At 58.5% G+C, this 27,257-nt stretch overlaps 1 protein-coding gene across 1 annotated transcript; it reads left to right on the forward strand.

The window, feature by feature from the left end:
* Positions 1–696: 696 nt before the first annotated feature.
* Positions 697–27,257, forward strand: TSPOAP1 (TSPO associated protein 1). The gene is made up of 31 exons (XM_036341758.1): positions 697–1,900; positions 2,673–2,780; positions 3,049–3,177; positions 3,765–3,944; positions 4,477–4,662; positions 5,887–5,964; positions 6,051–6,134; positions 6,390–6,479; positions 6,666–6,788; positions 7,038–7,142; positions 8,501–8,551; positions 8,950–8,970; positions 10,003–10,207; positions 10,797–10,969; positions 12,172–12,287; positions 12,640–12,749; positions 14,128–14,958; positions 15,125–15,276; positions 15,590–15,964; positions 16,047–16,286; positions 16,618–16,800; positions 17,412–18,281; positions 18,913–19,012; positions 19,111–19,265; positions 20,069–20,237; positions 20,855–20,899; positions 21,320–21,352; positions 21,536–21,639; positions 21,730–21,801; positions 22,003–22,113; positions 25,545–27,257. Exons 1-31 carry the CDS (start codon positions 1,571–1,573, stop codon positions 25,722–25,724), a joined length of 5,709 nt encoding a protein of 1,902 aa, XP_036197651.1. The 5' UTR covers positions 697–1,570; the 3' UTR covers positions 25,725–27,257.

A 27,257-nucleotide genomic window follows, 5' to 3' on the forward strand; every position in this document is an offset into this window, starting at 1 on the left:
AGCCTCCCTGAGGCCTCTCCCAGCACCTTTGTCTCTGAGGACTTCATCTAGGCTCCTGCCCCCGTGTACTGGACGACTTGTAAGTGGGGGAGTTCCCATGTTCTTGCCCAGAAAAGCCCTTTTCCCATCGCAAAAAGGCCTACGGCTAGACAGAAGACGAACTTCCTGACAGTGCGGAGCATAGCAGCCCGAAAGACCATGTGGTCTCCTCTACTGGCCGGAGATGGCCGAGTCGCCCCCAAAATACTCCCTGCCAAGGAGGAAGCTGAAGCAATTCTCTCAGCCTATTTCTGTCTCTGTCTCTTTGCTTCTATCTTCCTGTTTTCATTCTCTTAATTTCTGTTTCTCTTTGTTTCATCTCAAATCCCATTTTTTTTTTCTATTCCTGCCCTTCTTCGTGGCTAGAGCTCTGTCTGTCCGTCATACCACCTCCTGTCTCTGTCGTCTTGGGCTGGGGCCGATGTGGGGAGGACCCGCTGCAGCCCCCTTGCCTGTGTACCCCGGGAGGTATGGGGGTGTGTGGGAGGTCACATGTGGGGGGCATTATGCTGGGATCCCGTGAGGAACCTGCTCTTCCCTCTGTCCCGACCCTATCTGCTGGTCCAGCCCACCAGTCCAGCGCCATCACCATGGAAACCGGCAGCCGACTTCCTATTGGTGGGCGGGAGGGGAGGGGGAGGGGAGGGGACGGCTGGCTCTTCCCTGCTCACCCCCTAGATTCTAAGGCTCAGCCTTCTCCGCGCCCATCATCTCGGGGGTCGGGGCTGTAGGGGACCCCCTGCAGTCCCCAGAGCTGAGGCCAGCAGGGATAGAGACTATGAGGCGAGCAGCCCACCGACCCAGGCCTCCTTAGGATCAGCCGGGCTGCCCAGCACGCTATCCAGCTAGCAAGCAACAGCGGAGAGAGGAGCGGGAGATAAAGGACCACAACGGACCTTTGGGGATCACCCCCAGCAGCCTGAGGACCCTAAGCCGGCTGAGGGGTCGTGATGGATGGCCAGACTCACAGACGCTGACGGACACACAATGACACCGATGCACACAGCTGCACAACACTGAGATGCTCGGATACCAGCAGTGACAGCATCACATACTGCCACAGCGCTGCAATACAGACACCCACACACACACAGAAACAGCTGGTAACTCCGAAACAGGCGCAGACAGTGACACACAGAACCGCTACCCTCCACCACACACAAGTGGGGATACCACCCTCCAAACGCGCACACAAGGCAGCGCTGACCTGAACAGACAGACCTGGAGGCACGCACACCCAGGCTCTGCTGTCGGCGGCTTCTGCACACCCTCCCAGCCCTCACGGGGACACCCTGGCACATACACAGTCACAAACAGACATAGCTCACATACCCCCGGCTCTAGCTCTGGCCATCCCGACTCCCGCAGCCTCCTTTGTGGGTGAGGAAGAACTCGGTCAACCTCGGATGGAGCCCCGGTAAAGCCAATTGCTCAGAGAGGAAAGGGTTTGGTCTGGCATGACCCTTGCCAGCCCTTCCACTTGGCTGGGTGATGTCCCCCAGCCCGAGTCCTGGGGCCCCTTGGCAGTACCATGGAGCAACTGACACCCCTCCTACGGCTGGGGGACCCCAGAGCTATGGAGCCATGGGCACAGCCTGCCTGGCAGAGCTGGATTCCAGGACAGGAGGGCGAACCTGGAGGTGCAGCCCCAAGCACTGTCGATACTCCGGCAGCTCTGCAGGTTGGAGAACTGAGGCCTTTGGAGAGCTCTGAGCCCAAGGGAGCCTGGAGCCCTGGGCCTGTGGGGGACATTGACCCTGAAGGAACAGAAACCGGGCTGCCCAGCTTGGGGCAGCAAGCAGCGAGCTCCGGACCCAGCTGCCCAAGGCTGGAGGACGAGGAGGTGGAGGCTTTCCATGAGGTAAGGGAGCGGTGGAGGGCTTGGTCTGAGAGGTGGGGGCCTCTCCTCATGGGCATGATATGCAACCCCGCTGCCCACCTCTCCTCTCCTGGTCTGTCTCCATCTGTGGTTTCCAATTCTGTGACTATCTGTCCTCCCTTCTTTGGACAGGAATCTTAGTGGCTCCATTTCTTGCCATCTGTCTGTCCTTCTGATTCTCTGTCTATCTGTCTACATTTGGCCGTGCCCCTACCCCCTCTCTCTCTGTTACTCTCTCTCAGACAGTCTGTCTGTCTGTCTGTCTGTGTCTCCTCCTCCCTGAGTCTCTGTTCTTGGGGGCTGGAGGTTACTGGGGTACCTGGAGCTCTATGATGGAATCAGAGTGCAGAGAAAGCAGATTTAGGGGAGGGGGCTCAGTGTTGAGCTGAGCCAGGGAGGACAAGGTTTGGGGTGGGTGTGAGATGGAGGGAGTGGACTTTGGGGGAGGGGACCCAGGGACCATGGAGCCTGGAGTGGTGGGCATGGGAACTTGGGCTGGCATTTCCCAGGAGGAGGTGAGCAGGGATGGGAAGAATTGGGGACTACCAGAGAGGGTCCCAGGATCAGGGGTGCCCGCGCAGGCAAGGAGGACTAGATAGCCCTTTCTCCTGGACCTCCTGAGCCGACTCTGAAAGCCTGGGATGTGGGGAAGAGCCTTCCTGTCTGCGTGTCTCCGGGGGCCATGGTGGGAGAGCGCTCGCTGACTAGGTCGGGTGGGTTCCTGAGGCCCTGTGCCCTGCCTTTCCTGTGCCAGGGCAAGCTGAGCATGGGCTTCGGGGATAGGCCCAGCCTGGAGTTGCTGAGGGCCCTGAGGGAGCTGCGGCAGCACTGTGCCATCCTCAAGGAGGAAAACCAGAGGCTGGTGAGTCCTGGGTCCTGGCTGGAGCTGGGGGAAGGCAGACTCAGACACTCTGCCCCTCTGCCTCAGTGTCCTCCTCACCCCGTATATACCTCCCGCAGTGGGGGCCACATGGCGGTGACATGAGCCCTGACCCAGAGAGGGTGAGCCCTTATCTAGAGTTGCTGAGGACTCCACTGCGAGCCCAGGGCTCTAGCCCAAGGCCCGGGCAGTCAGGATTGGGTCAGCGGGGTGCTTCCCACATGCCTTATCCTGGCTGACCCCTTGTCAGAGGAGGAGCAGCTTTCCAGAGACGGAGGAGAAGGTGCGGAGGCTGAAGCGAAAGAACGCCGAGCTGGCGGTCATTGCCAAGCGCCTGGAGGAGAGGGCCCGGAAGCTGCAGGAGACTAACCTGAAGGTGGTGAGGATGGGAGGCCGGGGGCTGCAAGATGAAGGCTGTGTGACCAGGGAAGAGGGAAGTCAGGGCTGGGCCTGAGGGGTGGGGTTTAGGAGTCGTGGACTCTTAACACCCAGGAAAGCAGGAACTCGGGGGGCCAAAGTGTAGGAAGGGCAAATGCTGGCCAGGCTAGGAGGCTGAGGCTTTCTGGAGCTACAGGAGGGAGGGAAGGGCTGGGCGGGGAGTCCCTGAGCAGGCAGGGAGCAGGATTCTGGATTACCACGTGCTGGTGCTGGCTACAGCCTCCTGCTGAGCTCATCTCTGGGTGCAGAGCCTGCGGGGGCAGGGATGAAGACCCATCACAGTGGCAGCCCTAAATTAGCAGCATCCTTTGAGCTGAAACTAGGATGTGAGGTTAACTCTGTCAGTCCTGCTTGAGGATTGCGGGGGTCAAATGAGGCTGTGGGTCCCCTGACGCCCCAGACACAGGGTAAAAGCAAGAGGCCACACTTGTAGGTTTTCAACCTAACCCCTCCTTTGGGAGGAGCTGAGAAGTGGGAGAAGTGCCCCAGCCCTCAGATGACCATTGGCCTTACCCCTCCTCTGGCCAGGTGAGTGCCCCTGTGCCCCGTCCAGGGCCCAGTTTGGAGCTGTGCCGAAAGGCCCTGGCCCGCCAGCGAACCCGGGACCTCAGTGAGACAGCCAGCGCCCTGCTGGCCAAGGACAAGCAGATTGCTGCTTTGCAGCGGGAGTGCAGGGAGCTGCAGGCCAGGCTCACCCTGGCGGGCAAGGTGCGAGGAGGCCCTGGTCACCCCATCCAGTTCAGTCCTACCCAGAGCCACCTGCCTGGCTTGTTGGGATGTGGACCGAGATGTTAATGAGATGCAAATGAAGCGGGAAGGTGGAGGCTGCTGGGGAGTAGGTTCCCCTGGCAACGGCCCAGGTGGGAGCGGGGAGAAGCCTGAACTGAAGGGGGCGGAGCCATGAGTCCCAGACCTGGGTGTTTCTGTGCTCCAGGCTTCAGGCTGTGTGCCAGTGGGTTTGGCTGTATGAATCCACACATGTCTAACACTTGCGTCAAGTGATGTTCACAAGGCATTTAGCACAGTGCCGGGCACACGGCGAGTGTCCAGTAGATGAGTCACTGTATGCACGCGGGCTAGCAAATGCTATTCGCACGCACCTATGACCAAGGCATGTACTCGTATGCATGGAAGGATGTGCACGTTCCCGCGCATCAGAGCCCCTCTAGCAAGGGGACAAGTTGGGGGAGGAGGTGGGCAGGGGTTTAGGCCAAACTCCCCTCCCTGTGCCCCAACCCAGGAGGGCCCCCAGTGGCTCCACTTGAGGGACTTCGACCGACTGCTTCGCGAGTCCCAGCGGGAGGTGCTGCGGCTGCAGAGGCAGATCGCCCTGCGCAACCAGCAGGAGCCGTCCCCGCCGCTCCGGCCCCCGGGCCCCACTGTCCGGGTCAAAGCAGGAGCGCCCACCCCCAGGGCCCCGGGACAGGTGAGCGCCGGCACCCCGGCAGGTGTGTGTAGATGGAGGGTGGGGGGCCCCGGGATCTCCTCCTAAAACGCGCTCAGAGCCCCGAGGATCCGGTGGTGGCGTGCGCACCCCAAGGGCTGGGGGACCTTTCCCGACACCCAGCGGTAGGGTCCCGGTCCAGCCTCCCAGCACTCGTACCTGTGCCCACCCCCGGGAGTTCGTGGTCCGCCCTCCGCAGGCCGGCGCCCCGCCCCGCCGCGCCGCCGCCCCGCCGCCCCCGCCGCGCCGCCAGTGGTACGGCCTGGCCGCAAATCCCTGGTTGCCCTGGCAGCCGCCCGGGGCTGAGTCTGCGCGCCGCCTCCCGCCGCCGCTGCTGCGCGGGGACGCCCCCTTCAGCGCCCGCCTGGTCCGCCAGGCCCGCCCCCGTTACTCGGGGCAGCGTCCGCCCCGGCTCCAGGTATGGGCGACCCTCACTGGGCGCGGGGCTTAGCCCCTGTTGCGAAGGCGAGGGACCCCACCCAGGGCCCCCAGAATTGGAAGTCTGGCTCCTCTCCATCCTCTCTCCTTGGGTAGCACTTAGGTCCACCTCCTTCTGGGAAGAGGGGTGGGAGAAGCGACTCCATAGCGATCCAAGCCTCGGAGTGTGGGGCGGTTCTTGCTAGATTTTGCCCCTCTGCCTGGCGCAGGGAGGGAGATGCATCCATCAAGACCTGTCCTTCTCTAGAGTTTGCACAGATAAATGGGGGGTGCCACAGGGTGGGCTTGGGGGGAAGCCTTAGGAGGGCCTGGCCAGGTTTTGCATTGCTGAGATTTGGATTGTCCAGAACCCCTAACTCTGGGAACACCACATCCCCGGGGACCCAGGTGGCCGCCTAGTTCTCTGCCAGTCATGGAAGGACACCAGGGCAGTTATTGAGTGCAGAGCAGGGCTGCTGCTGGAAGGAGCTAAAAAGGGAAAGCTTTGGCCTGGATAAGGGACCCATCTCCCAGGCCACACATGGGCCTCGGGATCTCAAAGCACAATGTCTGGAGAACTCAGAGGTGCAGCCTCTGCAGTTCCACATCAGGTGGAGATGATGGGTTGGGTGGGGAGAGAGCACCCCCCCCCCCCCCACTTCCTGGACAGGGATCTCTTGGCTGACTGTGAGGTGAGGTGGGAACCTCCCACGGACAGGCTGGGCTGGGAGCAGGCTGCCTTGGGGCCCTGTTCTCAGGTGCCAGTCCCGTGCCCCTGGGCATTTCCAGGCTACTCCCCAGGAGGATGTGGAAACCCCACCCGTGGTCCTAGAGGAGCCAGAGAAACAACAGAGGGTGCAGCAGCTGGTAAGTCCCAGGGCAAGGGCTGGAGGAGGCCTGTTGTGGGCAGCTCTGCCTTCCCACATGAGGAGCCCTCGGTTCTGACCCCTCAGGAGTCAGAGCTTAGCAAGAAGCGGAAGAAATGCCAGAGCCTGGAGCTGGAAGCCCGAAAAAAGCAGAGGCGATGTGAGGAGCTGGTGAGCTTGGAGCGCCTCCCAGAGGCCAGCTCCCCGTCCCCCAGGCCAGCCAGGTGGCGGCTCCCTCTCCGCTCCGCTTTTATCCTTCTTGCCCCGAGGAGCACACTTTCCCTGTGCTGCCAGGGCTCCTTTCCTGGCTGATGCAGGCTCCAGGTGGGGGAGGAAGGCCCGGACTGGGAGGGCATGGTCCTCTGTGTGGAGAGGGGAGGAATGTGGGTGCCAGGCTCCCTCCCCAGAGCTCCTCTGGTCTCTCAGGAATTGCAGCTGAGAGAAGCCCAGAATGAGAATGCCCGCCTCGTGGATGAGAACTCCCGGCTCAGTGGGAGAGCCACGGAGAAGGACCAGGTAGCCACTCCACACAGGTGCTGTGTGGCTTGGGATCCTGCGAGGGCCCTGGTCCCTGGCAAGGGGCTGTCTCCTCCACACCTGGAACGGGGCTGGAGTAGGAAGGGTACGGTTCTCCCCGGTGAAGGAGCTGGTGGGACAAGGCTCACACACACACCCAGCTCCCTGCCACTCCCCCCTCTCCAGGTGGAGTGGGAGAATGCAGAGCTGAGGGACCAGCTCCTGGGGGTGACACAGGAGAGGGACTTGGCCCTTCGCAAGAGCCAGGGCCTGCAGAGCAAGCTGGAGAGCCTGGAGCAGGTGCTGAAGGTGAGAAGGCTGTGTTGGTGGGGGCGGAGGGGAGGGTATTGGTACCTGGCACAGAGAGAACAGTGGGACAGTAGAATACGCCCTTTGTGGGGCACTGGGGTCTGAGGCCGAGTCTTGGAGCCGTGAGCCCCTTTCCTTTTGTAGCCTTAGAGGGTGTCTGGAACACATGTTATCTGAGCCCCCCTCATCTTAGATCTTTACAGAAATGGTGGTGGGTCTCTGGCCTTGACACAGGGTCTTGTATTCCAGCACATGCGGGAGGTGGCCCAGCGGCGGCAGCAGCTGGAGGTGGAGCATGAGCAGGCTCAGCTCAGCCTTCAGGAGAAGCAGGAGGAGGTCCGGAGGCTGCAGCAGGTGGGGACAGGGTGTCGAGGGGGCAGGAGTGCTGGAAGAGTGGGAGGCTGCTGGACCTCAGCCTAGTCATCCACTCATCCAACAAGCATTTAGTGAGCACCCACTATGTGCCAGGTGCTGGGGGACAGTGGGCAAAGACCATGTCCCTGACCAATCAGCAAATAAGCTGATCTGTGATTGAGATGATCCCAGTGGGGGAGGTGGATAGGGTTATGTGACCGAGTGACTGAGGGACCACTTTAGGTCAGCAGGGGAGGTTTTAATACCTCCAGGTCACGAAGGAGCCAGCTGAAAAGCATTCCAGGTAGGGGACCAGAAGTGCCAATGCCCTGTTGTGGGAAAGAGGTTGGGATCCAGACCAGAGTGGCTGGAACGTAGTTGGAGGGAAGAACAGCAGGGGCAGGCAGGAGCCAGATCACCTTGAGCATTAAAGGCTGTTGAAGGAGTTTGGATATTTTGCTCTCTGAGTGGTTAGAAGCTATTGAAAGGTCCCCAATAGGGAGCAGCATGATCTGACTTCATCATTTTAGAGGGTGACATTGGCAGCGCCGTGGAAGATGGGCTGGGGGAGTGGGCATGGAGCGGGGCCATCAGGTGTTGGGGCTGTTGCAGGGGTCCAGGTGGGAGGTGGTGGCCATCTAGACTAGGGAACAGGCAGTGAAGGTGGAAACAAGTGGATGCATTTGAAGTGTATTTTGAGATAGAATCGACAAGACTCCATGGATTCCAGTCGTAAAATGACAATACCCACTCCGTTACCCATTTGCTGAGTAAACCCTGATAAAGGGTGGGGCTTTCACTCCTCAGGACCTGAGAGGCAGGGAGTCCTGAGTTCCGAGTTCTGTCTTGGCCGTTTGGGTTGTGTGTGACACATTCAAGTGGAGATGCTCATAGACAGTTGGATCAATGAGTTTGGAGTCATGGGGAAATTGATCTTGAAGGTAGTTTTGGGGTCATTAGTGTGTTTAGTCATCTGACTAGAAGGGCCTCTTGGGAGAGAGTAAAGAGTATAAAGTGGGCTCAGTAGCACCCCAACATTCAAAAGGGGACCAGGAGAAAGAGACTGAGAAGGAGCTCCCAGAGAGATAGGAGGGAAACTGGAGGGTGGATGCCCCGGAAAGAGAGAGACAGCATCAGGCCCACCTCTCCTTGACCCGATTGCCTTCTGGCCTAAGGTATGGCTCAGGGGTAGGAGTCTGGAAGGGAGGAACCCTCAGCCCCTCTTCCTTCTGCCTCTCCCTCTCCTTCCCCTTTTTTCTGCCCTCCATCTGCCCTCCCTACCCTCCCTTCCATCTCCCTCTATCCCACCCCCATTCCTCGTCCTTCCCCTCCAGCATTTTGCCTCCTCCCACCTGTAGGCCCAGGCAGAAGCTAAGAGGGAACATGAAGGGGCCGTGCAGCTGCTGGAGGTAAGTCCCTGGAGGTAGCCACCAGCAACACCAGCTTGGGGGGAGGCAGGGGAAGTTCAGAGAGAGCTGGAGTGGACTGTGTGGGGTGTGGGGTTGCAGGAAGGGCCCTTAAATACTCTAGTGCCTGGAGAATCCCCTCCACCATTGGCCTGTTTCTCAGGCTAGGGCACAGCCAGGCAGGGTCTGGTGGCAGGAGTCTCATTACCGCCCCCTCCCCCTACCCCTCCCAGAGGATGCCTTCACCTTGAAATAGCCTTCAATTTAGGAACTGCTCAGTCAGTCCAGGGAGCTGGCCAGAGGGTGTCCACTTGGGCCCCTGTCTCTCCCTCTCCCTCTCTGGGTGATGACACACCGTCTCAGGATCTAATCTCTCCTCTGTGCTTTCTTTCCTGCCACAGTCTACCCTGGATTCCATGCAGGTACAGCCTCCCAGTCTCCCACCTCCCTGGCCCACTGAGCTGCGTCTCCTCCCTCAGGCCCAAGTGGTCCCAACTCTCATATCCAACAGAGCAAAGAGTGACCGGAGCAGACCTGAGAGCCTGTAGATGGGCTGGGGTTCCCACAGGACATGTGGGCCATCTCCTTGTCCCAGACCTGCTACTACACCTGGCAGACATGGGGCCTTCCCTCCTCTAAAGCCCAGCCGCTGAGCCCATGAGCAAGTTCATCATCAGCCTAACCCATGATCCTCTTGACATTGGCCAGGGGAGGGCCCCTTAGGTTGTGACTCTCAGAATACCTGACGAAGAGGTCTTGAGAATTGGCTCGTTCTTGTCACAAGATGTCCCTAGCTCCCGTGTGTGGTCTCTCTAGGGACCTCTCTGAAGGCAGGGATTTGGGTCACTGACTGTGGGAGGGTGACAAGCAGCGGAGCCAAGAAAACTCCTGAGCTGATATTGGTGGTAGTGATGGGATGGGAGCCATTCCTTTTGGCCTAGAAAGCAGCCAGAAGCAGGAAGTGCCACTGCCTGGGGCGAGAGGGTGTGCTGAGTGTGAAGCTGGCCCAGCTCTTCTCTGGAGGAGAGTCATGTGATGCCCCACAGCTCCAGCACTTTACCCTTAGCTTAGACCAGGGGTGGGCAAACTTTTTGACTCAAGGGCCACAATGGGTTCTTAAACTGGACCGGAGGGCCGGAACAAAAGCATGGATGGAGTGTTTGTGTGAACTAATATAAATTCAAAGTAAACATCATTACATAAAAGGGTACAGTCTTTTATTTCAATAGTCTTATTCATTTCAAACGGGCCGCATCCGGCCCGTGGGCCGTAGTTTGCCCACGGCTGGCTTAGACACTACTAAGGGCAATGGGGCAGCCAGGCCCAGGATTGGTACCCAGGCCTAGGGGCTGGGCGATGTGGTCTGAAGCCTGTGTGCGGCTATGTGGAGATGGCACAGGTTGGGACTGGGCAGCTTTGCTGGGCCTGGTGGCTCATGGTGGGTCTTGGCTCAGGTCCGGGTTCGAGAGCTCGAGGAGCAGTGCCGCAGCCAAACAGAACGCTTCAGCCTCTTGGCACAGGAACTCCAGGCCTTCCGCCTGCACCCTGGCCCCTTGGATCTGCTCACCTCAGCCTTGGGCTGCAGTACCCTTGGGGATCGCCCACCACCCCCCTGCTGCTGCTCCAACCCCCAGCCCTGCCGGGGATCCGGCCCCAAAGGTAAGGTAGACTCCCAGTGCCATGAGCCTGGAATCCCCAGGCTTGGGGATTTGTATAGAGCAGAAAGTTCAGGGTCAGAGAAGGCTAGCAATTCACCCGAAGTCACACAGCAAGTTAGAGCCAGATCTGGAGTGGCTGTCCCCGAGTCTGGCCCAGGTGTCTCAGGCCACTGCTCCTTCCCTCCAATAAGACCTCTGTGTTCGTGGTCGGGAGTTGGGCTCTAGAACTCGATGGCAGGCAGTGTGGGCTTGTAAGGAGTTGGGCATCAGACCTGAGGGTCCCAACTCTGTTCACTCAATAGTCTATGGAATTTTGAGCTTGCTGCTAAACCGCTGGGCCCCTGGTTTCCTAAGTTATAATAAAAGAAAAACTCGGTGCACCTCATCAAGCTGCTCTGAGGATCATGTGAAATAATATATGTAAAGTTCCTCTACCTCTACTCAGTAAGTTTTCCCAAATATTTCCCTTCTTGTAAGGAAACCCAGCTATGGCGGGCCTGACCCCCATGATCCAAGCAGCTGGACTTTGGTCCCTGGTCCCTCTTCAGGCCACAGACCCCACACCCACCCATGTGCCATCTTTTCTTTAGATTCTGACCTCCCGCCGGGCTCCCCAGGACGCTGCACCCCAAAGTCTTCTGAGCCTGCCCCTGCCCCCCTTCCCGGGGTCCCTCGAAGGACAGCCAAGAAGGCAGAGTCTCTCTCCAACTCCTCTCACTCTGAGTCCATCCACAACAGCCCAAAGTCATGCCCTACGCCTGAGGTCAGTGCTGGGGAGGGGCCTGGGTTCTGGCTCTGCCTCGGCAAAGTGGGAGGGGAGGTGGCCCTGACCTCTGTGGGGTCCCCAGGAGTTGGGTGACCTCTGGCCTATGGGGGGTTCCACGTTGGGAAGTGGAGCCAGGCCCTGGGAGAGAAGGGCCCGTAGATTCCTCCTGGTCCGCAGGGAACTCAAGGAGGAGCCATCTTGGTCTCCAGGGCCACCCTGAAGGCCCTACCTTGAGCCACCCAGCCCCACCCCTCTGGGGCTCAGGGAAGCCCTAGAGAAGTCCTGGGTTGGCTGGAGGGAGGTACCCTGGCGCCAGGATCCACATAATGAGACTGTTCATGAGAGTGGCTGCAGCAGAAGCGATGGGCGTGTGAGAAAGAGCACAGGTTCCGCAATTCCGATCCCAGTGTTGTCTTAGCAAGACCCTTTCTGGGATTTGGTTTCCTTGTTTGGACTTTGGAGCTAATAAAACCTGCCTTGTAAGTTTGTTGTGAGGATTAAATGAAAAAAAATATAAGGAGAGTGCCTCCCTCAGTGCAGAGCACACACTAAATACTTCAATGTGGCAGCTACAGTATTATTATCACCGAGTTCTTGGGCATCACTCCCAACTCTTCCAATCACCTCCTACCTCCCAAACTCCAGAAAGTGGAGGGGCGGGCTGGAGCCGCCCTGCTGCCCCAGGTTGTGGGAAGAGGTAGAACCCAGCCCCGGCCCTCTACTGCCCCCTTGTGGGACAGAGTGGTGGTGCTGGATATGGATGCCCAGTGCTCAGTGCACTTCTCACAAAGGGACAAAGGGACTTCTTTGTCCTTCTGCCTCCTTGCCTTCACCTGTTCATAGTTCGAGTGCTTTGCTGTGTTTTTACCTTGAGACAACTGCCATTGGACACCCACCCATGCCAGTGTGGCCGGCCCCCTCTCCGATGGGGAAAGTGGTCGTTTCCTGGGCTGGTGCAGTAGAAGTCAGGGCTCCAGGAGGGACCCAGGTCGTCCCCACTCCCTCTCTCTGCAGCAGCTGGGCTTTGCTAGGATCTGCTGGCTCAGGAGTGGATTTAGAAAACAGCGGGGCTCATTGCTATGGGCCTTGTACTCCTTTTCCCTTCTCAGAGGTCCTCCTCTGGCTCTGCCTGGAAACATGCTTGCTTGGCCATTGGCCCTGGGTCATGGCGAGGACTGGCCCTTTCTGTTTCCCCCCAGGTGGACACAGCTAGTGAGGTGGAGGAGCTGGAGGCAGACACCGTCTCCCTGCTCCCAGCAGCGCCAGAGGGCAGCCGGGGAGGAGCCAGGATCCAGGTCTTCCTAGCACGCTATAGGTGGGCCTCTCACCCTGCTCCCTATCCCCCCAGCATGTGGGGTGGGCGGGAGGAAGGGGCCTGGAGAAGACAGAGGCATCTGGGGAAGATGGGGTTGGTGTAGGGATCCCAGTTGAACATGTGCTCTTAACCTAGTTGGGCCAAGGTGGGTGCAGTGAGCAATCTCTTTGGCTAAAGGTGGACAACCAAGTCTCCATAAGGGCCTGGGGCAGTGGGGAGAGGAAATGAGACATGGAGGTAGGATGTAGGTCACAGTCCTCCTCCTCCTCCTCCTCCTCCTCCTCCTCCTCCTCCTCCTCCTCCTCCTTCTCCTCTTCCTCCTCCTCTTCCTCCTCCGTGCCTCTTCCAACAGCTACAACCCCTTCGAGGGCCCCAATGAGAATCCAGAGGCAGAACTTCCGCTTATTGCTGGCGAGTATATCTACATCTATGGCAACATGGATGAGGATGGCTTTTTTGAAGGTAGGAAGGTGGTGGGGTCCTTCTGTCCATTCCTCTGCTTTTAAGCTCTTCTTCCCAAAGACCTCCACCCATCCGTACCCTCTCCCCAGCATGCTCGGCTTGGCCCACCATCACTTTTCAGACTCACCTACAAGGCAGCAGAGACCTGACAGCCTGTGGGGAAAGGGGAAGGAAGGGTATTGGGAAAGGGGGCAGCTGGTGTGACTGCAGGTCAGGGCAAGGCCTCGCACAGTGCAGATGACAGACAGTGACACGGGATTTTGACTGAATTCACTTTTGTGCTGGCAGACAGCGCATGGCAGTGTTTAACACCAGCGACATCGAGATCAGACAGGCAGCACAGATCTGATGCTGGACTCCAGCTGGGTGTAGGGAGGAGGAATCAGGGTCCAGAGCCCGGGAAAGGGTGTTAGCAGGTAGTTAGCAGGTGTCAGGGCCCAGGCAGGGGGGTGGGCTTCAGAGCAGTTCTCCACGGAGCAGACCAGGCAACTGAGGCAGATGTCCCATTACTGAGACTGGGGAACAGGGCCTGGGGATTTCTCCTTCTCTCAGATTAGCTTGACATGACATGCTGTGTGCCCAATTTCTTCCTTCCTTGACGTCCCTCAAATAAACAACAGCACATGTTACAATACTTGGTGGTCGAGTGTTCAGGGGAGCTGGCACAGGTGACAGAACTGACCTTTGGTGGCTGCCTAGACCAGCCGTGGGCAAACTACGGCCCGCGGGCCGGATCCGGCCCGTTTGAAATGAATAAAACTATTGAAAAAAAAGACCGTACCCTTTTATGTAATGACGTTTACTTTGAATTTATATTAGTTCACACAAACACTCCATCCATGCTTTTGTTCCGGCCCTCCGGTCCCGTTTTAAGAGCCCATTGTGGCCCTCGAGTCAAAAAGTTTGCCCACCCCTGGCCTAGACTGACCGCCAGTCATGCTCCCGGTCCCGGGCCTGCTTCTAATCCCATCCGGAACATACTTCAACACGCACCTCCTCAGAGCACGGACATCCGCCTACATCCTTGTAGCATCAGTGTCACCTCCGGACTAGATAGAAACGCACCATCTCAGCTTCACCCAGACCTAACAGAATTAGAATCTGCAGTTCAACAAACCTCCAGGTGATTCACGCGCACATTACAAATAAGGAGCCCTGTGCCGCATAGCCGCAATACTGTGATCACACTTACGAAAACGAACAGTAACTCCCTAATCTAGGTCTTGACTGCTCTTGTCTTTTAAAAGTACTGACAGGCAAACCTTGATTTGAATCAGATGCTTAAGATCACCCACTGACCTTTGCTAAAATGCACTCATTGGACTGGTTTTTCTCTACCTCCTCTCTGCCTTTCCCTTCCCTGCCCTCCCGTCGCCAGGAGAGCTCATGGATGGCCGAAGGGGCCTGGTTCCTTCCAATTTTGTAGAGCGCGTGTCGGACGACGACCTCCTGACCTCCCTCGCTTCGGAGCTGGCCGATTTGTCCCACAGTTCAGGCCCTGAACTTAGTTTCCTGAGCGGTGGTGGAGGCGGCAGCAGTAGCGGGGGCCAGAGTGTCGGGGGACGCAGCCAGCCCAGATCAGAGGAGGAGACTGCAGGGGATGAGCTCAGTCTGAGCCCCTCACCCGAAGGCCTGGGCGAGCCCCGTGCTGTGCCTTACCCCCGCCACCTGGCCGTCCTCAAGCAGCTGGCCCACAGCGTGGTGCTGGCCTGGGAGCCGCCTCCTGAGCGAGGGGAGCTGCGTGGCTACCAGATCTGCGTGAACGGGGAGCTGCGTCAGGCCCTGGGACCTGGGGCGCCCCCCAAGGCTGTGCTTGAAAACCTGGACCTGCGGGCCGGGCCGCTCCGTGTTTCCGTGCAGGCCCTGACCAGCCGGGGCAGCTCTGACCCTCTGCGCTGTTGCTTGGCCATGGGTGCCAGGGCCGGGGTGGTACCTACCCAGCTACGCGTCCATCGACTGACAGCCACTTCTGCTGAGATCACCTGGGTGCCCGGCAATAGCAACTTGGCTCATGCCATCTACCTCAACGGGGAAGAATGCCCCCCTGCCCGCCCCAGCACCTACTGGACCACCTTCTGCAACCTGCGGCCTGGCACACTCTATCAGGCCCGCGTGGAGGCTCAGCTCCTACCTGGCGGATCCTGGGAACCAGGCTGGGAGAGGCCGGAGCAGCGGACTGCCACCCTGCAGTTCACGACACTCCCAGCAGGTCTGCAAGCTTGGGCATTGACTGTCTGTAACACCCAGCAGGACAGGCCCTGGGGGTAGAGGAAAGAGAGACTACTGTTATTAGCATTTCCAGGGAAGTGGCAAAGTGGGCGGTATCTTCAGGGGTGAGTGTCCTGCATTACTGGGTCTGTGTCCCTTCCCCCCAGGCCCACCCGATGCCCCCCTGGATGTGCAGATTGAGCCGGGGCCCTCTCCTGGAATCTTGATCATCAGCTGGCTCCCCGTAACCATAGATGCTGCTGGGACCTCCAATGGCGTCCGCGTCACAGGCTATGCCATTTATGCCGATGGGCAGAAGGTACGGCCTGGCGACTCTGTCCATCTGTACCCTTGCCATGCTCTGAGGCCTAGTCTCCCCAGCCTGGCACAGCGATGCCCAGCCCCTGGCATTTGGGCGCTAGGTAGCAGATTAGTTAAGAGCATGGGCTTCGGTAACTGGGATTCAAAACACCGTCCTAGCACTGAAGCCCTGTGGCAGGCGGATCAAATGAGACAGGCAGGGCAAGGGCTCAGCACGGCGCCTGGCCAGTGCGAGTCACCGCGGTCGTTGTGTCCTCACACTTGGTCATCCCAGCTTCCCTTTCCCATCCTGTGTTCCCTCCACCCTGCAGATCATGGAGGTGGCCTCGCCCACAGCGGGCAGCGTGCTGGTGGAGTTGTCCCAGCTGCAGCTGCTGCAGGTGTGCAGTGAGGTGGCCGTGCGCACCATGTCGCCCCATGGCGAGTCGGCCGACTCCCTCCCAGCTCCCGTGGGCCCGGCCCTGGCTGCGGCCTGCCTGCCGGCCAGGGTCTCCTGCCCCTCACCACGGCCAGGCTCAGAGGCCAGGCCGCCCCTTGCTCCAGCCTCTCCAGCTCCCGGAGACCCCAGCTCTCCCCTCCGATGCCCCGAGCCCCATGGAACTAGAGAGCCCCATGGAGTTCCAGCAGCAAGCCCTCCCAGAGAGACAAGAGGATCCCAAGAGGAGCCCACAGCACCTTGCTCCCAGGTACCCTACTGGGCAGGGGGCGCAGGTGGAGGCTGGGAGAAGGGCCGGGGCTTGCGCCCTTCCTCAGTGCCTTCCATTCCAGGAGGAGGCCGGGGCAGCTGTGCTGGGCACCTCAGATGACAGGAGGGCCAGAGAGCCAGCCGTGGGGGAGGGAGCTCCCGGCCCTGCAGCGTCCTCATTGGCCCAGGACGAGGCTGAGGGGACCGCGGGAGAGGCCTGCCTGGCACCCTGCTCCACGGAGGGGGCACCGGCCCCGGAGGTGCTCTGTGCTGAGGCCAGCCTTGGAGGAGACACGGGGGCTGGGCTGAGGCCCAGGGCTGAGGTACGGGGTTAGGGACATACTGTGCCACCTCAAAGAATCGGGCCTGCCTCCTTGCCTCCTGTCAGCCAAAGCTTGGCCCTCTCTGCTGGTTCCGTGCTCTGGTCTGTGCTGCGTATCTGTCTATTCCTTTGCCACTGTATCTTCCCAGATTTCTCCTCCACCCCCTCGCTGTGTGTACCCCCATTTGGGACACGACCCTCTCCCTCTGCCAAGGGGTTCCTTTCATTCTGGCCTCATCCTGGCAGGGGCTGACCCTGCCAGGGTGCCCCACCCCGAGTCCTTCTCTGCCCTCCCCCCACCACCACCACCTCCTTTGTCTCACCTCTTGCAGAAGGAGGACATGGCAGAGCTCGGGGTGCGTCTGGTAAACTCCCTTGGGGACCATGGCCGAAACTCAGATCTGTCAGACATCCAAGAGGAGGAGGAAGAAGAGGAGGAAGAGGCGCTGGGTTCCAGGGCTTGCTCTTTCCAGAAGCAGGTTGCTGGCATCAGTGTCAGGGAGAATGGGCCCAAGGTAATGGGGTGAGGAGGGGCTGGTGGGCCCTAGACCTGGGGTTCCAGGGGTCTCTACCCCATGTGTCAGCAGCTGCTCCAGCCACCAGTGAGTGCCAGCAACATTCTAGGTGTGTGGCCTGGGCCCTGTCCTGAGCCCCAGACAGGAAGTGGCTCAGGATTGACCTCTGCCCTCCAGGGAAGAAAGGGGAGGATGAGGAGCTCTTTGCGGCACCTTCTCTGGCTTCAGCCCACCAGATGCAGCACCCTGGCCATCTGAGATCCCTGTGTTGGGAGCTACTGGGGAAGGAGTGGGGAGTCCTCTCTGCTATTACAGGCACGGCCTGCTCCTGTCACTCAGGGCCCTGAGCATCTGGGCAGCCATATCCTGGGTGTGATCCCTCATTCTGTCTCTGGCTCTGTCCTGGACACACCATGTGACTTTGGGCCACCCCCCTCCCCCCCTCTGGTCCTTCCTCTTGGAGGAAGCTAAGGGAGGCCTTGAGGTTACCTGTAACCCCTGCTCTCATCTGAGGGCAAAGGTCACAGCTCTTTCTTTTTTCCCATGGACCTCTCTTCCCTGCTGCCCTCCTCCCCCATTTCACCCTCCCCATCCCCCAGCCCCAGCCCCAGCCCCAGCCCCAGCCCCAGCCTGAGCCCTTCTCTGAGACTGACAGTGACGAGGAGATCTTGGAGCAGATCCTGGAGCTGCCCCTCCAGCAGTTCTGCAGCAAGAAGCTTTTTAGCATCCCGGAGGAGGAGGAGGAGGAGGAGGAGGAGGAGGAGGAGGAGGAGCAGGAGCAGGAGCAGCCTGGGGCAGGCTCTTCTTCCCAGGACCGCAGCCCGCGGGAGCCTGCATTGCTGGAGCTGGGCAGTGACAGCAGTCGTCCTCAAAGACCTGGACCATGTCCCTTGTCTCCTGAGCCCTGCAGTGCCGGGGACCACCTGGAGGACATGGCAGGACTAGTTAGTGGAAGCAGCTGGGGGAGAGGAAGTGGCTCGACCGAGAAGCCCCCAAACCGCAAGCGGTCCGCAGATCCCCGCGAACACTGCAGCCGCCTTCTCAGCAACGGCGGGACCCAGGCTGCTGGACGACCCGGCCCCACACGGGAGAGGGGTGGCCCACCTGTGGGCGAGGGCACCAGGGGTGGACCAGAGGCTGGTGGGAGAGGGCGGCCAGCCCCTTCCCAGAGGTACCCTCATGGCCGGACGCCAGAATCTATCCTGACCAGCTGCCTCTCCCCCAAGTGCTTGGAAATCAGCATCGAATATGATTCTGAGGATGAGCAGGAGGCAGGCGGCGGGGGTGTCAGCATCACCACCAGCTCCTGCCACCTCAGAGACGGGGAGGCCTGGGGCACGGCGCCCATAGGAAGGTCCAGGGGAGCTCGGAAGGCCAATTCAGGCCCCAGCCCCTACCCATGCCTCCCGGCCTGGGAGAGAGGGGAGCCAGAGCGGAGAGGCTGCAGTGCGACTGGCAGAGCCAAGGAGCCAGCCTCCCGGGTCCGTGCCCACTCCCCACCCCGGCAGCCCCCTGCCTGCTGCCGCCCGGCGGCTCTGCTTGCTGCCCACCAGCCACTCCCATTCCACGCTGCCGCCTTCATCAGCAGAGGTGGGGCTGGGCCTCTGGGCTCCCTCATCTGTCTTCCCACCCGCATTCCACTGCTTTGCTGCTTCTGCTGATCGGAACTGGGAGGCACCACATTCTGTTGTTATTTAGTCACCAATTGCCGGCAGCCGGCCCCCGGCCTTTGGGCGGGGTGGCCCTTTCCTCCCCTTAGGACACTGACTGTGATGTCCAGCGTCACCCAACCCTGACGCTGAGGAGAGGCCCTCCTCTCAATTTCTCCTGGGTCAACTCTAAGCTCTCACCTTAGTCCCCTCCACTGCACACAGCTACTGGGGTGGCTGGAGCTGGGGCTCTCCACCGGCCCTTCCTCCCCCATGGGGGTGTCTGAAGTCTCCAGTGAGGTTGGACCGAGACTGCAGGAGAGGAATGTTGTGTCCCTGCTCTGCTGTGCTGCTTTTGCTGACGGGGCAGAGCTGGGGAGCACGTGCAGGGTCTTGCCCCTGTTCAGGTGCCCGCCAGAGGGATGGTGTGACATTTCTGCCCTCTGTTGCCCCCTCTTTGCAGGCAACGGAGATTGGAGAGCCCAGAGGGCAGGACAGGTCTGGGCAGAGGGGCCCCCTTCGGAGAGGGACCCGAGCCCCCAGGCCAGACGCCACTGAGCTGGGTGAGCACCTGATGGGGGCGGGGCTGGGTGGAGGGGGCCTTTCCTAGCCTCTTGGCCAGAGCTCATTATCATTGCTCTCTCTCCCCAAATTGCCACAGCCCCTCCGAGGAGCCGCCCAGAAGAAGTGCTGGCTCACCAGGACCTACCTGTCAGGGTCTTCGTGGCTCTGTTTGACTACGATCCTGTGTCAATGTCACCCAACCCCGATGCTGGGGAAGAGGAGCTCCCCTTCCGGGAAGGCCAGATCCTGAAGGTGACTCACTGTCTGGGTCCTCCCCCCTCCCTCCTCTCCTGTGTGGAGATAGAACCCATGCATGGGCCAGCACACAGCTTTTAGAGCCACGTGCAATGGGGTTGTCACTTCTGGCTGTGTGACCTTGAATAGATGAACTCTTCTGGGCCTGTTTCCTCATTGGTACAATGGGGATAATGTTACTGTCTACCTCACAGGGCTCTTTGAGGCTTAAATGATTCAATTCACTTAGAGTACTTAAACTGCCTGGCACACAGCCCGATATAACTACTGCTGTTAACATCACAATATATATATTGATTTCAGAGAGGAAGGGAGATGAGAGATAGAAATGTTAATGATGAGAATCATTGGTCGGTTGCCTCCTGCACCCCCATGCCCCCCACACTGGGGATAGAGCCCGAAACCCGGGCCTGTGCCCTGACTGAGAATTGAACCGTGACCTCCTGGTTCACAGGTTGACGCTCCACCACTGAGCCACATCAGCTGGGCAGCATCACAACTTTTATTGTGCTTCCAAGTATTTATTGAAGGCTTTTGCTCTTGCTCTGAGGTTGCGGAGATCTAGTTTGAGGTAGGGCCAGGGGAATGGATGTGCAGGTAGTGGGTGACGATAATACAGAAAAGGCTATTTTCTTTCATCTCTCTGATCCTTATTCTTGGCCCTTTCCCCCTATTTCGTGTTCCACAGCCACAAAAGGCAGTGCGTTCTGCAATTCCAAGTGTAGTGCTGCGGGGCTGGGGCCTTGGGCACAGGGAGCAAGCTCAACTGGCCTCCTGAAACAGCTGGTCTTTGCCTCCAGGTGTTTGGGGACAAGGATGCTGATGGCTTCTACCGGGGCGAAGGTGGAGGCCGGATGGGCTACATCCCCTGCAACATGGTGGCTGAGGTGGCTGTGGACACTCCTGCAGGGAGTCAGCGGCTGTTTCAGCAGGGTTATTTGTCCCCGCATGGTCGCGTTGAGGGCTCAGGTATGACCTGCCGCTGTGCCTCAGCCAAGGCCCCCACCCCAGTTCCAATCCCCCCGCCCCCCAAGCTTTGTATGTCTGGAGTATGGAGCATTTGTGTGCCTGGAGAGGTGGGAAGCCTCATTTTTCAAGAGTCTCGCACAGCCCCAGGGGCGTCACAGACGGAGACCAGTGTGGCCACAGCAGCGAGCTGCCACATGGAGCAGGGTCTGCTGCAGAGGGGATGGGCTTTGTATTTTGGATCCTGGAGGTTAGGGATGGGAGAGGAATGCTCTTTTTTAGAAAAACATTTTTTTATTGGTTTCAGAGGGGAAAGAGAGATAGAAACATCAATGATGGGAGAGAATCATTGATCGGCTGCCTCCTGCACGCCTCCCACTGGGGATCAAGCCCACAACCCGGGCATGTGCTCTGGACTGGAATCGAACCTGGGACTCTTCAGTCCACAGGCTGACGCTCTATCCACGAAGCCAGCTAGGGCAGGAATGCTCTTTAGAGACGTGTGCACAGGGACCCTGGTGTGGCCCCAAGAGGAGACTCCAGAGTCACTGTCCTATCCCCTGCCTCAGTTTCTCTCTTACATTCACTTGCCTTCCTGGATCTCTTTCTGTCCTCCACAGCCCGAACAACTGGGCCTCCCCCCAAGCCCCGCCGCTCCAAGAAAGGTGGGTGAGACCCCCTCTCCTTTGGTGCCCGTGGGGATGAGTGGGGATGGGGTCCCTGCTTGGCTCTCTGGGGACACACACGTGGGGTTTTGAGGAGGTAAAGGGGATCAGGGCAGACCTTCACACCATCCACCCTTCTCGAGGAGGTTACTTCATTCTAAAGGGGACCGGAGTGGCTTGCCGGGCCCTCTGTCCCAAAAAGCCTCTGACTGTAAACTCTGTGCAACCTGGAGGAAATCACTCACCCTTCCTGGGCCTTAGCTCATGCCCCACACCAAAGGGCTGGGCTCATGTGCTCTCTGAGCATCCTTCTCCCGCATCCCTGAGGTGAGGCTGAGCATCCGCCCGCCCTGAACCATCCCCTGCTTGGGATGAGCAGGGATGTGCGGGGCGGGGCTCACACACACGTTCTCTCTGCAGCTGAGTCAGAAGGTCCTGTGCAGCATGGTGCAGGTGAGGGCCAGCCTGCGTAGGGCAGACAGGGAAAGGGCTGGGGCGGGCGGTCCCTCTGGTCTGGGCTCAGAGGCTACAATGAGTGGGGGAGTTGGTGCAGAGGGGGTCAGCAGACCTCCAGTGCAGAGGTGGTGGGGTGGGGAGTCTAGAGAGAGTCCTGAGTCTTCTCCTCTCCCCTGGCAGGCCCCCCCCAGCTGGTCTCCTCTGCCAGCCTGAGAGCCCCCCGCTCCATGGTGGCTGCGTTTGACTACAACCCTCGGGAGAGCTCCCCCAACATGGATGTGGAGGTGAGGACCCTCAGACAGAGGCCAGCCAACGTGGGTGGCAGGTGGCAGGGCCTCCCTGGGCCTGACCCCTGTCTCTTGGTCTCTCCACAGGCAGAGCTGCCCTTCCGAGCAGGGGACATCATTACTGTGTTCGGGGGCATGGACGATGATGGCTTCTACTATGTGAGAGCACTGGGGAGAGGGCTCTCCCAGAGCTGGGGAGGGGATGAGCAAGGGTTCCCCACGACGGATGCCTGGGGGAATGGACAAGCCACCTCCCCTGACAGAGATGTTGACCCCAGGCTGTTCAGGCGGCTTCCGGGTCAAGGGGGTGGAGCTGAGGCCTGTTTCCTAATCTCAATCTCACCAGTATCTCCTCCCCAGGGGGAACTAAATGGACAGAGGGGCCTGGTTCCGTCCAATTTCTTGGAGGGCCCTGGGCCTGAGGCGGGCAGCTCCCACAGGGAGCCTGGGACACCCCCGGCCGAGAGTCAGGTCAGTGAGGACCTGGTGTGGGGGTGGGGCCAGGGCAGTGTGGAGGGAGGGGTGCAGAGGGTGACGACCAATGAGCACTGTGCCCAGGCTGGAGCTGCTGAGTTCTGCCAGAGGAGTCCCTTCAGCAGAGGGGTGATCCCCAGCCCAGCTGCCCACACCCAGGGCTGACACAGGTGAGGGGCCCTGTGGAAAAGAACCCCTGTGCCTCCACACCTCTAGCCTGGTTTCAGGAATCTCCTACCTGCTGGGTCTCCCTGTCTCCCCAGAGCCTTTCAAAGCCAGTTGCCCAGCCCGGCGGCTTCCTGGGTTCTCACGCTTAGAGCGTGCCTCTTCCTGGGGTGGGCGGAGTACAGTTAAGCTCCAGCCTCACAGGGCAGGGAGAGGGTAAGGAGGTCCAGAAAACCCCAGGTGGTCAAAGGCAGTGCAAAGCAGGGCCGGCCCCTGTGACCTGGCGACCTGGTGACTGAGCGAACCCGTGGGTCTGCCTGTAACCCATCTCCTCTCTTTGTTCCCTGTTCTTCAGAGAACGAGGAAGAGAAGAGTCCAGTGCTAGATGGAGATAGATATATGTAGAGAAAGCGACATGTAAGTGGGGGGCTGGCCCCTGTGTCCGTGTGACCCTCACTCATCACCATAACCAGACAGCACTCCTTTGTCTCGCATGCCCGAGCTGACCTGGCTTTTCCACTTTCCTCCAGGGAATAAGAGAGGGAGATCTTGCTATGAGGTCATAGGCTCATTCCCTCCCATTGCCTTTGGCCAGTGCCAGCTGTCATAGAAACACGTCATCTTAGTATATGATGCCCCATATCAGCGGACTCCTCAGATATTCTATAACATACGGCTTATAGAATATTACATGACATCCACATTATGACTCATCAGTGTATTATGATACTATATGCAATGGTATTATAATATTATGATTATTATTGGTGACAGAAGGATGACACTATAAAGCCACCAGTAATAATAGTCTCCCACCCTTATCCTCATCGTCATGACCCGTTAGGGGATCAGATGCATGATCTTACTTCCAACTCTCAGTTTCCACTGCTGAGGGGAATACAAAAGGGTGGGGGCTTAAACAGTGGAGTCCATAGATGAACCATACCCCTCCTCTGGGGGGGCACTTAGAGACCCCCCTCTATTTCCCCAGCTACCATTCCCTCCTGGCCACCCATCAGCCCTGCCTGGTTGGCAGTAGATGCTGTAACCTCTAGGTGCTAGCAGACCACTTTCAGGGGTTCTTTTGTGGGCAGGCCCTGCTACATCACCTCGGCCTCTCCTCCCCCTCAGCCTCTCTCTCTCTCTCTCTCTCTCTCTCTCTCTCTCTCTCTCTCTCTCTCGACTGGAATTGAACCTCAGGCCCTTCAATCCGCAGGCCAACGCTCTATCCACTGAGCCAAACCAATCTGCGCTCCTCTCCTCTCTTCTTTTTCCCTAGAAGAAGGAAAGGAGAAAGGCAGAGGGTTTGGAATCCGTACCAAAAGGAGGGATAAAGAACTCCACTTGGACACAGAGCAGTCCAAGTAAGACCCCAGAGGCTTGAAATAGTGTACAACTTGGAGAATTATGATGTGTTCCAACCATAAAGTGAAAGAAAGGATGGAAGGAGATGAGGTTGGAGAAAGGGCTCCCAGGCTGTCCTCACATGGAAGTCATTACAAGGCCTCTTTCCCACACTCCCTCTTCACTCCCTTTCTCCCTTTCACCAGGTTCACCTATTTGCTTTAAAATAACCCCTCAATTGAAAATTGAAAACAATTCAGGCCTTTCTCAGGATTTTCACCTTTATCCTGAGAACAATAGGAAACCATTTGGCAGACTTAATTAAATGAGTGGTGAGAGCAGGTTTTCTTTTTAAGTTTATTCTCGTTGCTGCATTGAGAATGGTCCGAGAAGGAATGGGCAAGAAAGATTTGGACAGAGCAGTCAGGTGGTGATAGGTAAGAGAGATCATGGTGAACTGAAGTGGTGGTAGCAATAAGATAGAAGGAGTATTGGACAGGTGTGGAAAGTATTTCTAAGGTAGAATTGATAGGTCTTGCTGATGGGTTGAACGATCTTTTACCCGCTCTGCATCCACCCCCTTGGTCATTTAATTTTGAAGTGTCCTCTGCCTCTGTCTCTGGACTTGACCCTGTGCCTGGCTTTGGGTAATAGAATGAAGCAGAAGTGCAAGTATGGTGCTTCTAAGTCTACAACTCAAGAGGCCTTGCTCTTTCTTGTGTTTCTGTCATCTCCATGAGGACCTTCCTGAGGCAGCCTGCTGGCATGGAACAGATACGTGGCAGAGACTTGAAGTGCCCAGTCAGCCCAGTTGAGACTCGTCTTCAGTGGTCGGCAAACTCATTAGTCAACAGAGCCAAATTATCACCAGTACAACGATTGAAATTTCATTTGAGAGCTAAATTGTTTAAACTTAAACTATATAAGTAGGTGCATTGTTATTAACTTAATTAGGGTACTCCTAAGGCTTAGGAAGAGCCACACTCAAGGGGCCAAAGAGCCGCATGTGGCTCGCAAGCCGCAGTTTGCTGACCATGGAGCTAGGAGGTTCAGCAAGGGAGAGATGCTAAAGGAGGGGCCAGGGCAGCCTCCTTTGTGCTGGGGGCTGAGTGACACCCAAATATCTCTGGTTTCAGGCTCCCAGCTGCTCTCTCAGGGCCATTCAAGGAAGAGTTCCGATCTCCTCCCCATGGAGTGGCACTGGCTCCCCTCCACGAAGGCCCTGGGGGAGCACATCTGCTGGGCTGGAGGGCATGCCCCTTTGCCCCCTGGAGGGGACAGCTGCCTCTAGTGGTCCTGGTCCTTGCTCTCCCTTCATTGCGAGGGGATGACAAGGGGGACATTGGGGAACTCCTCCTGAGGGTCAGGTCCAAGGACTCTTGAGCTCTGTCAGCTCAGCACCCCATAGAGAGACCCAGAGAAGGGAGGGGCTTGCCCAGGGCCCAGGTGAACAGGAGCAGAACTGCCTTTGCCTCTGTCCCTTCAGACTCCTAGCTCAGTGCTCCCATAGCGTCACTGTGCTCACTCACCTCTGTGCTCTGTGTGTGGGACAGGCAGGGTGGCAGGGCTCTGTGTTTGTTTGTTTTAGAGAGTGAAAGGGAGGGAGGAGAGGGGAGAGAGAGAGAAAAAAACATTGATGTGAGAGAGACACATAGATTGGTTGCCTCCCACAAGTGCCCCCATTGGGGCCGGGGCCGAACCTACAACCCAGGTACGTGACCTTTCCTGGGAATCGAACCCGAAACCCTCCAGTGCACGGGCCGATGCTCTAACGACTGAGCGCACCGGCCAGGTGGGCTCTGGCTCTTGACCATGCCTCTGCAACACGGAGTTCTGGGCACCTGAAGCTGTAGGGTAAAGGAGTCAAATTAGGGCAGGGAGTTGGGCCCTAACCTTGTCCCTTTTCTCTCACATTCCAGGACTGGGCTGGCTCAACACAAGTGCCCCCAGGGCCTCCAGGTGGGCCCTGTGCCCCTGGCCCTGGCAGCCTTCCCAGGATTGAACTGGGGGCGCCACAGGGCACAAGCGAGAAGGTGCGGGACCTCTTCTCCAAGGGGAAGCAGCTCCTCAGGAAACTGGGCTCTGGGAAGAAGGCGTGATGCTCTGGCGCATCCTGCAGAAGGAAGTGGTCCCCGGAGGCGCCTCCCCTTGCTCCCCCCCCCCCCCCCCCGCCCCGTTCCTGTCCTGGGGGTGGGGTGGGAGGACGGCCCTGGACTTCTATTCTGAATTAACACTGTGGCAATTGGAATGGAATCAGAGACTCGGGGAAGGTCAGAGCTAAATGAGTCCTTGAGGATGAATCCTCTGAATGGGCACCTTCCTCTTATAGGAGGGGAAACAGGCCCAGAGAGGAAGGAACTCACCATGGTCACAGAGCCAGGACTGGACCCGGGACTCTTGGCTCTTAGTACACCCACCTCTGCCTAGTTTCTCACCACGGGATGCTAGTCCCTTCTCTGGCCTTCCCCCTCCTAGGACAGGGGACCCTGGGGGAGAAAGGGGCCTGTTCCCTTGGATGGCACTGGCTCTCCCGATCATGTCTTCCCTCCCCTGAAGGAAAGTTTGCACTGGATTGTCCCGAGCCCCTCCCCACAGGCTGTGTATATATGTACATACTCAGTGCCTCAGTCTAGCTTCCTCCATCTCGCATCCATTGCACAGGCCCGGGAAGGAGAAAGGCCATGCCAAAGCGGGCCTAACCCCCAGAGTGCTCCACCCCTCCCTCCAGCCCGGCCTCTGGCCCCTGTGTGCCCCCAACCCCAGAGACCCAGGGGGCCAGAGGCAGAAAGCAGGGGTTGGGTTTGCCTTATTTTGCTCATCAGATTGAATTTCTCTTTTGCTTCGTTTTCCTCTGGCCCCTGCTGGAGCGCGGGCTGGGGGAAGGACAGATTTATGCAGCTATTTTCATACATTCCCAGTTCAGAGCGGGGCGGGGGCGGGGCTCTCCACCCTCCCCTCACCATCCATCCCACCGCCTTCGCCTTCGGGGTGAGTGTCTGCATGTTTTCTTCGCTGTGGTGGGAGTGTTTGACTGAACCCCACCCCCACCTTGGTCTCCAGGGGTGAGGAGTGGTGGGGGTATTTGTTTAAAAAGACATTTTATTATAATAAAGTCTATTTTCACAAAACCCATGCTGGATTCTACCTCGGGCGAAGGACTCCTCAGGGGGCGGGTCATGCTGGATTTGAGAACCTAGACGTTACATCCCAGGGTGCCCGGGGCAAAATGAATGAACAGCAAGCAGCTGTTGAGTTTCTTCTCTGGAGAAGAAAATTTGTCAGCTTCCTGAGTCCCTGGTTGCAGGGCCAGGTGTTAGAGTTGGGGCAGGGTCCTGGAGGGAGAAAGAGAAGGGGATGAAGGGAGCACAGAGAGAAGGCGCATTCTGCAATCTTGAGTCCCCTGTACCAAACTCAGGGAAACAAAAGAGGCAAGAAAAACTAACCAAAGAAGCAAACACTCACCATGCATAGCAAGACTAGAAACGGCAGGATTCCAGAAAAGACAAACAGATGGGAGATCCTGCTCAGAACCCTCCAAGCAGGCTGCCTGTGGGGGAGTTCCTGCACGCTGCTCCCTGCTCCGGCCTGGAGGTGGCCCAGAGCAGAAGACACCCCAGGGCTACGGACAGCCG

This window comes from Myotis myotis, unplaced genomic scaffold, assembly GCF_014108235.1.
Source record: "Myotis myotis isolate mMyoMyo1 unplaced genomic scaffold, mMyoMyo1.p scaffold_m19_p_17, whole genome shotgun sequence".
Classification (NCBI taxonomy): domain Eukaryota; kingdom Metazoa; phylum Chordata; class Mammalia; order Chiroptera; family Vespertilionidae; genus Myotis; species Myotis myotis.

Bases quoted from the DNA above. Each gene is read 5' to 3' on its own strand.
- TSPOAP1 (XM_036341758.1), top strand. From the start codon at position 1,571: ATGGAGCAACTGACACCCCTCCTACGGCTGGGGGACCCCAGAGCTATG. The intron at 15,277-15,589 runs GTACGGCCTGGC...TCCACCCTGCAG, and splicing joins TTTATGCCGATGGGCAGAAG to ATCATGGAGGTGGCCTCGCC. The intron at 16,287-16,617 runs GTACGGGGTTAG...CACCTCTTGCAG, and splicing joins GGCTGAGGCCCAGGGCTGAG to AAGGAGGACATGGCAGAGCT.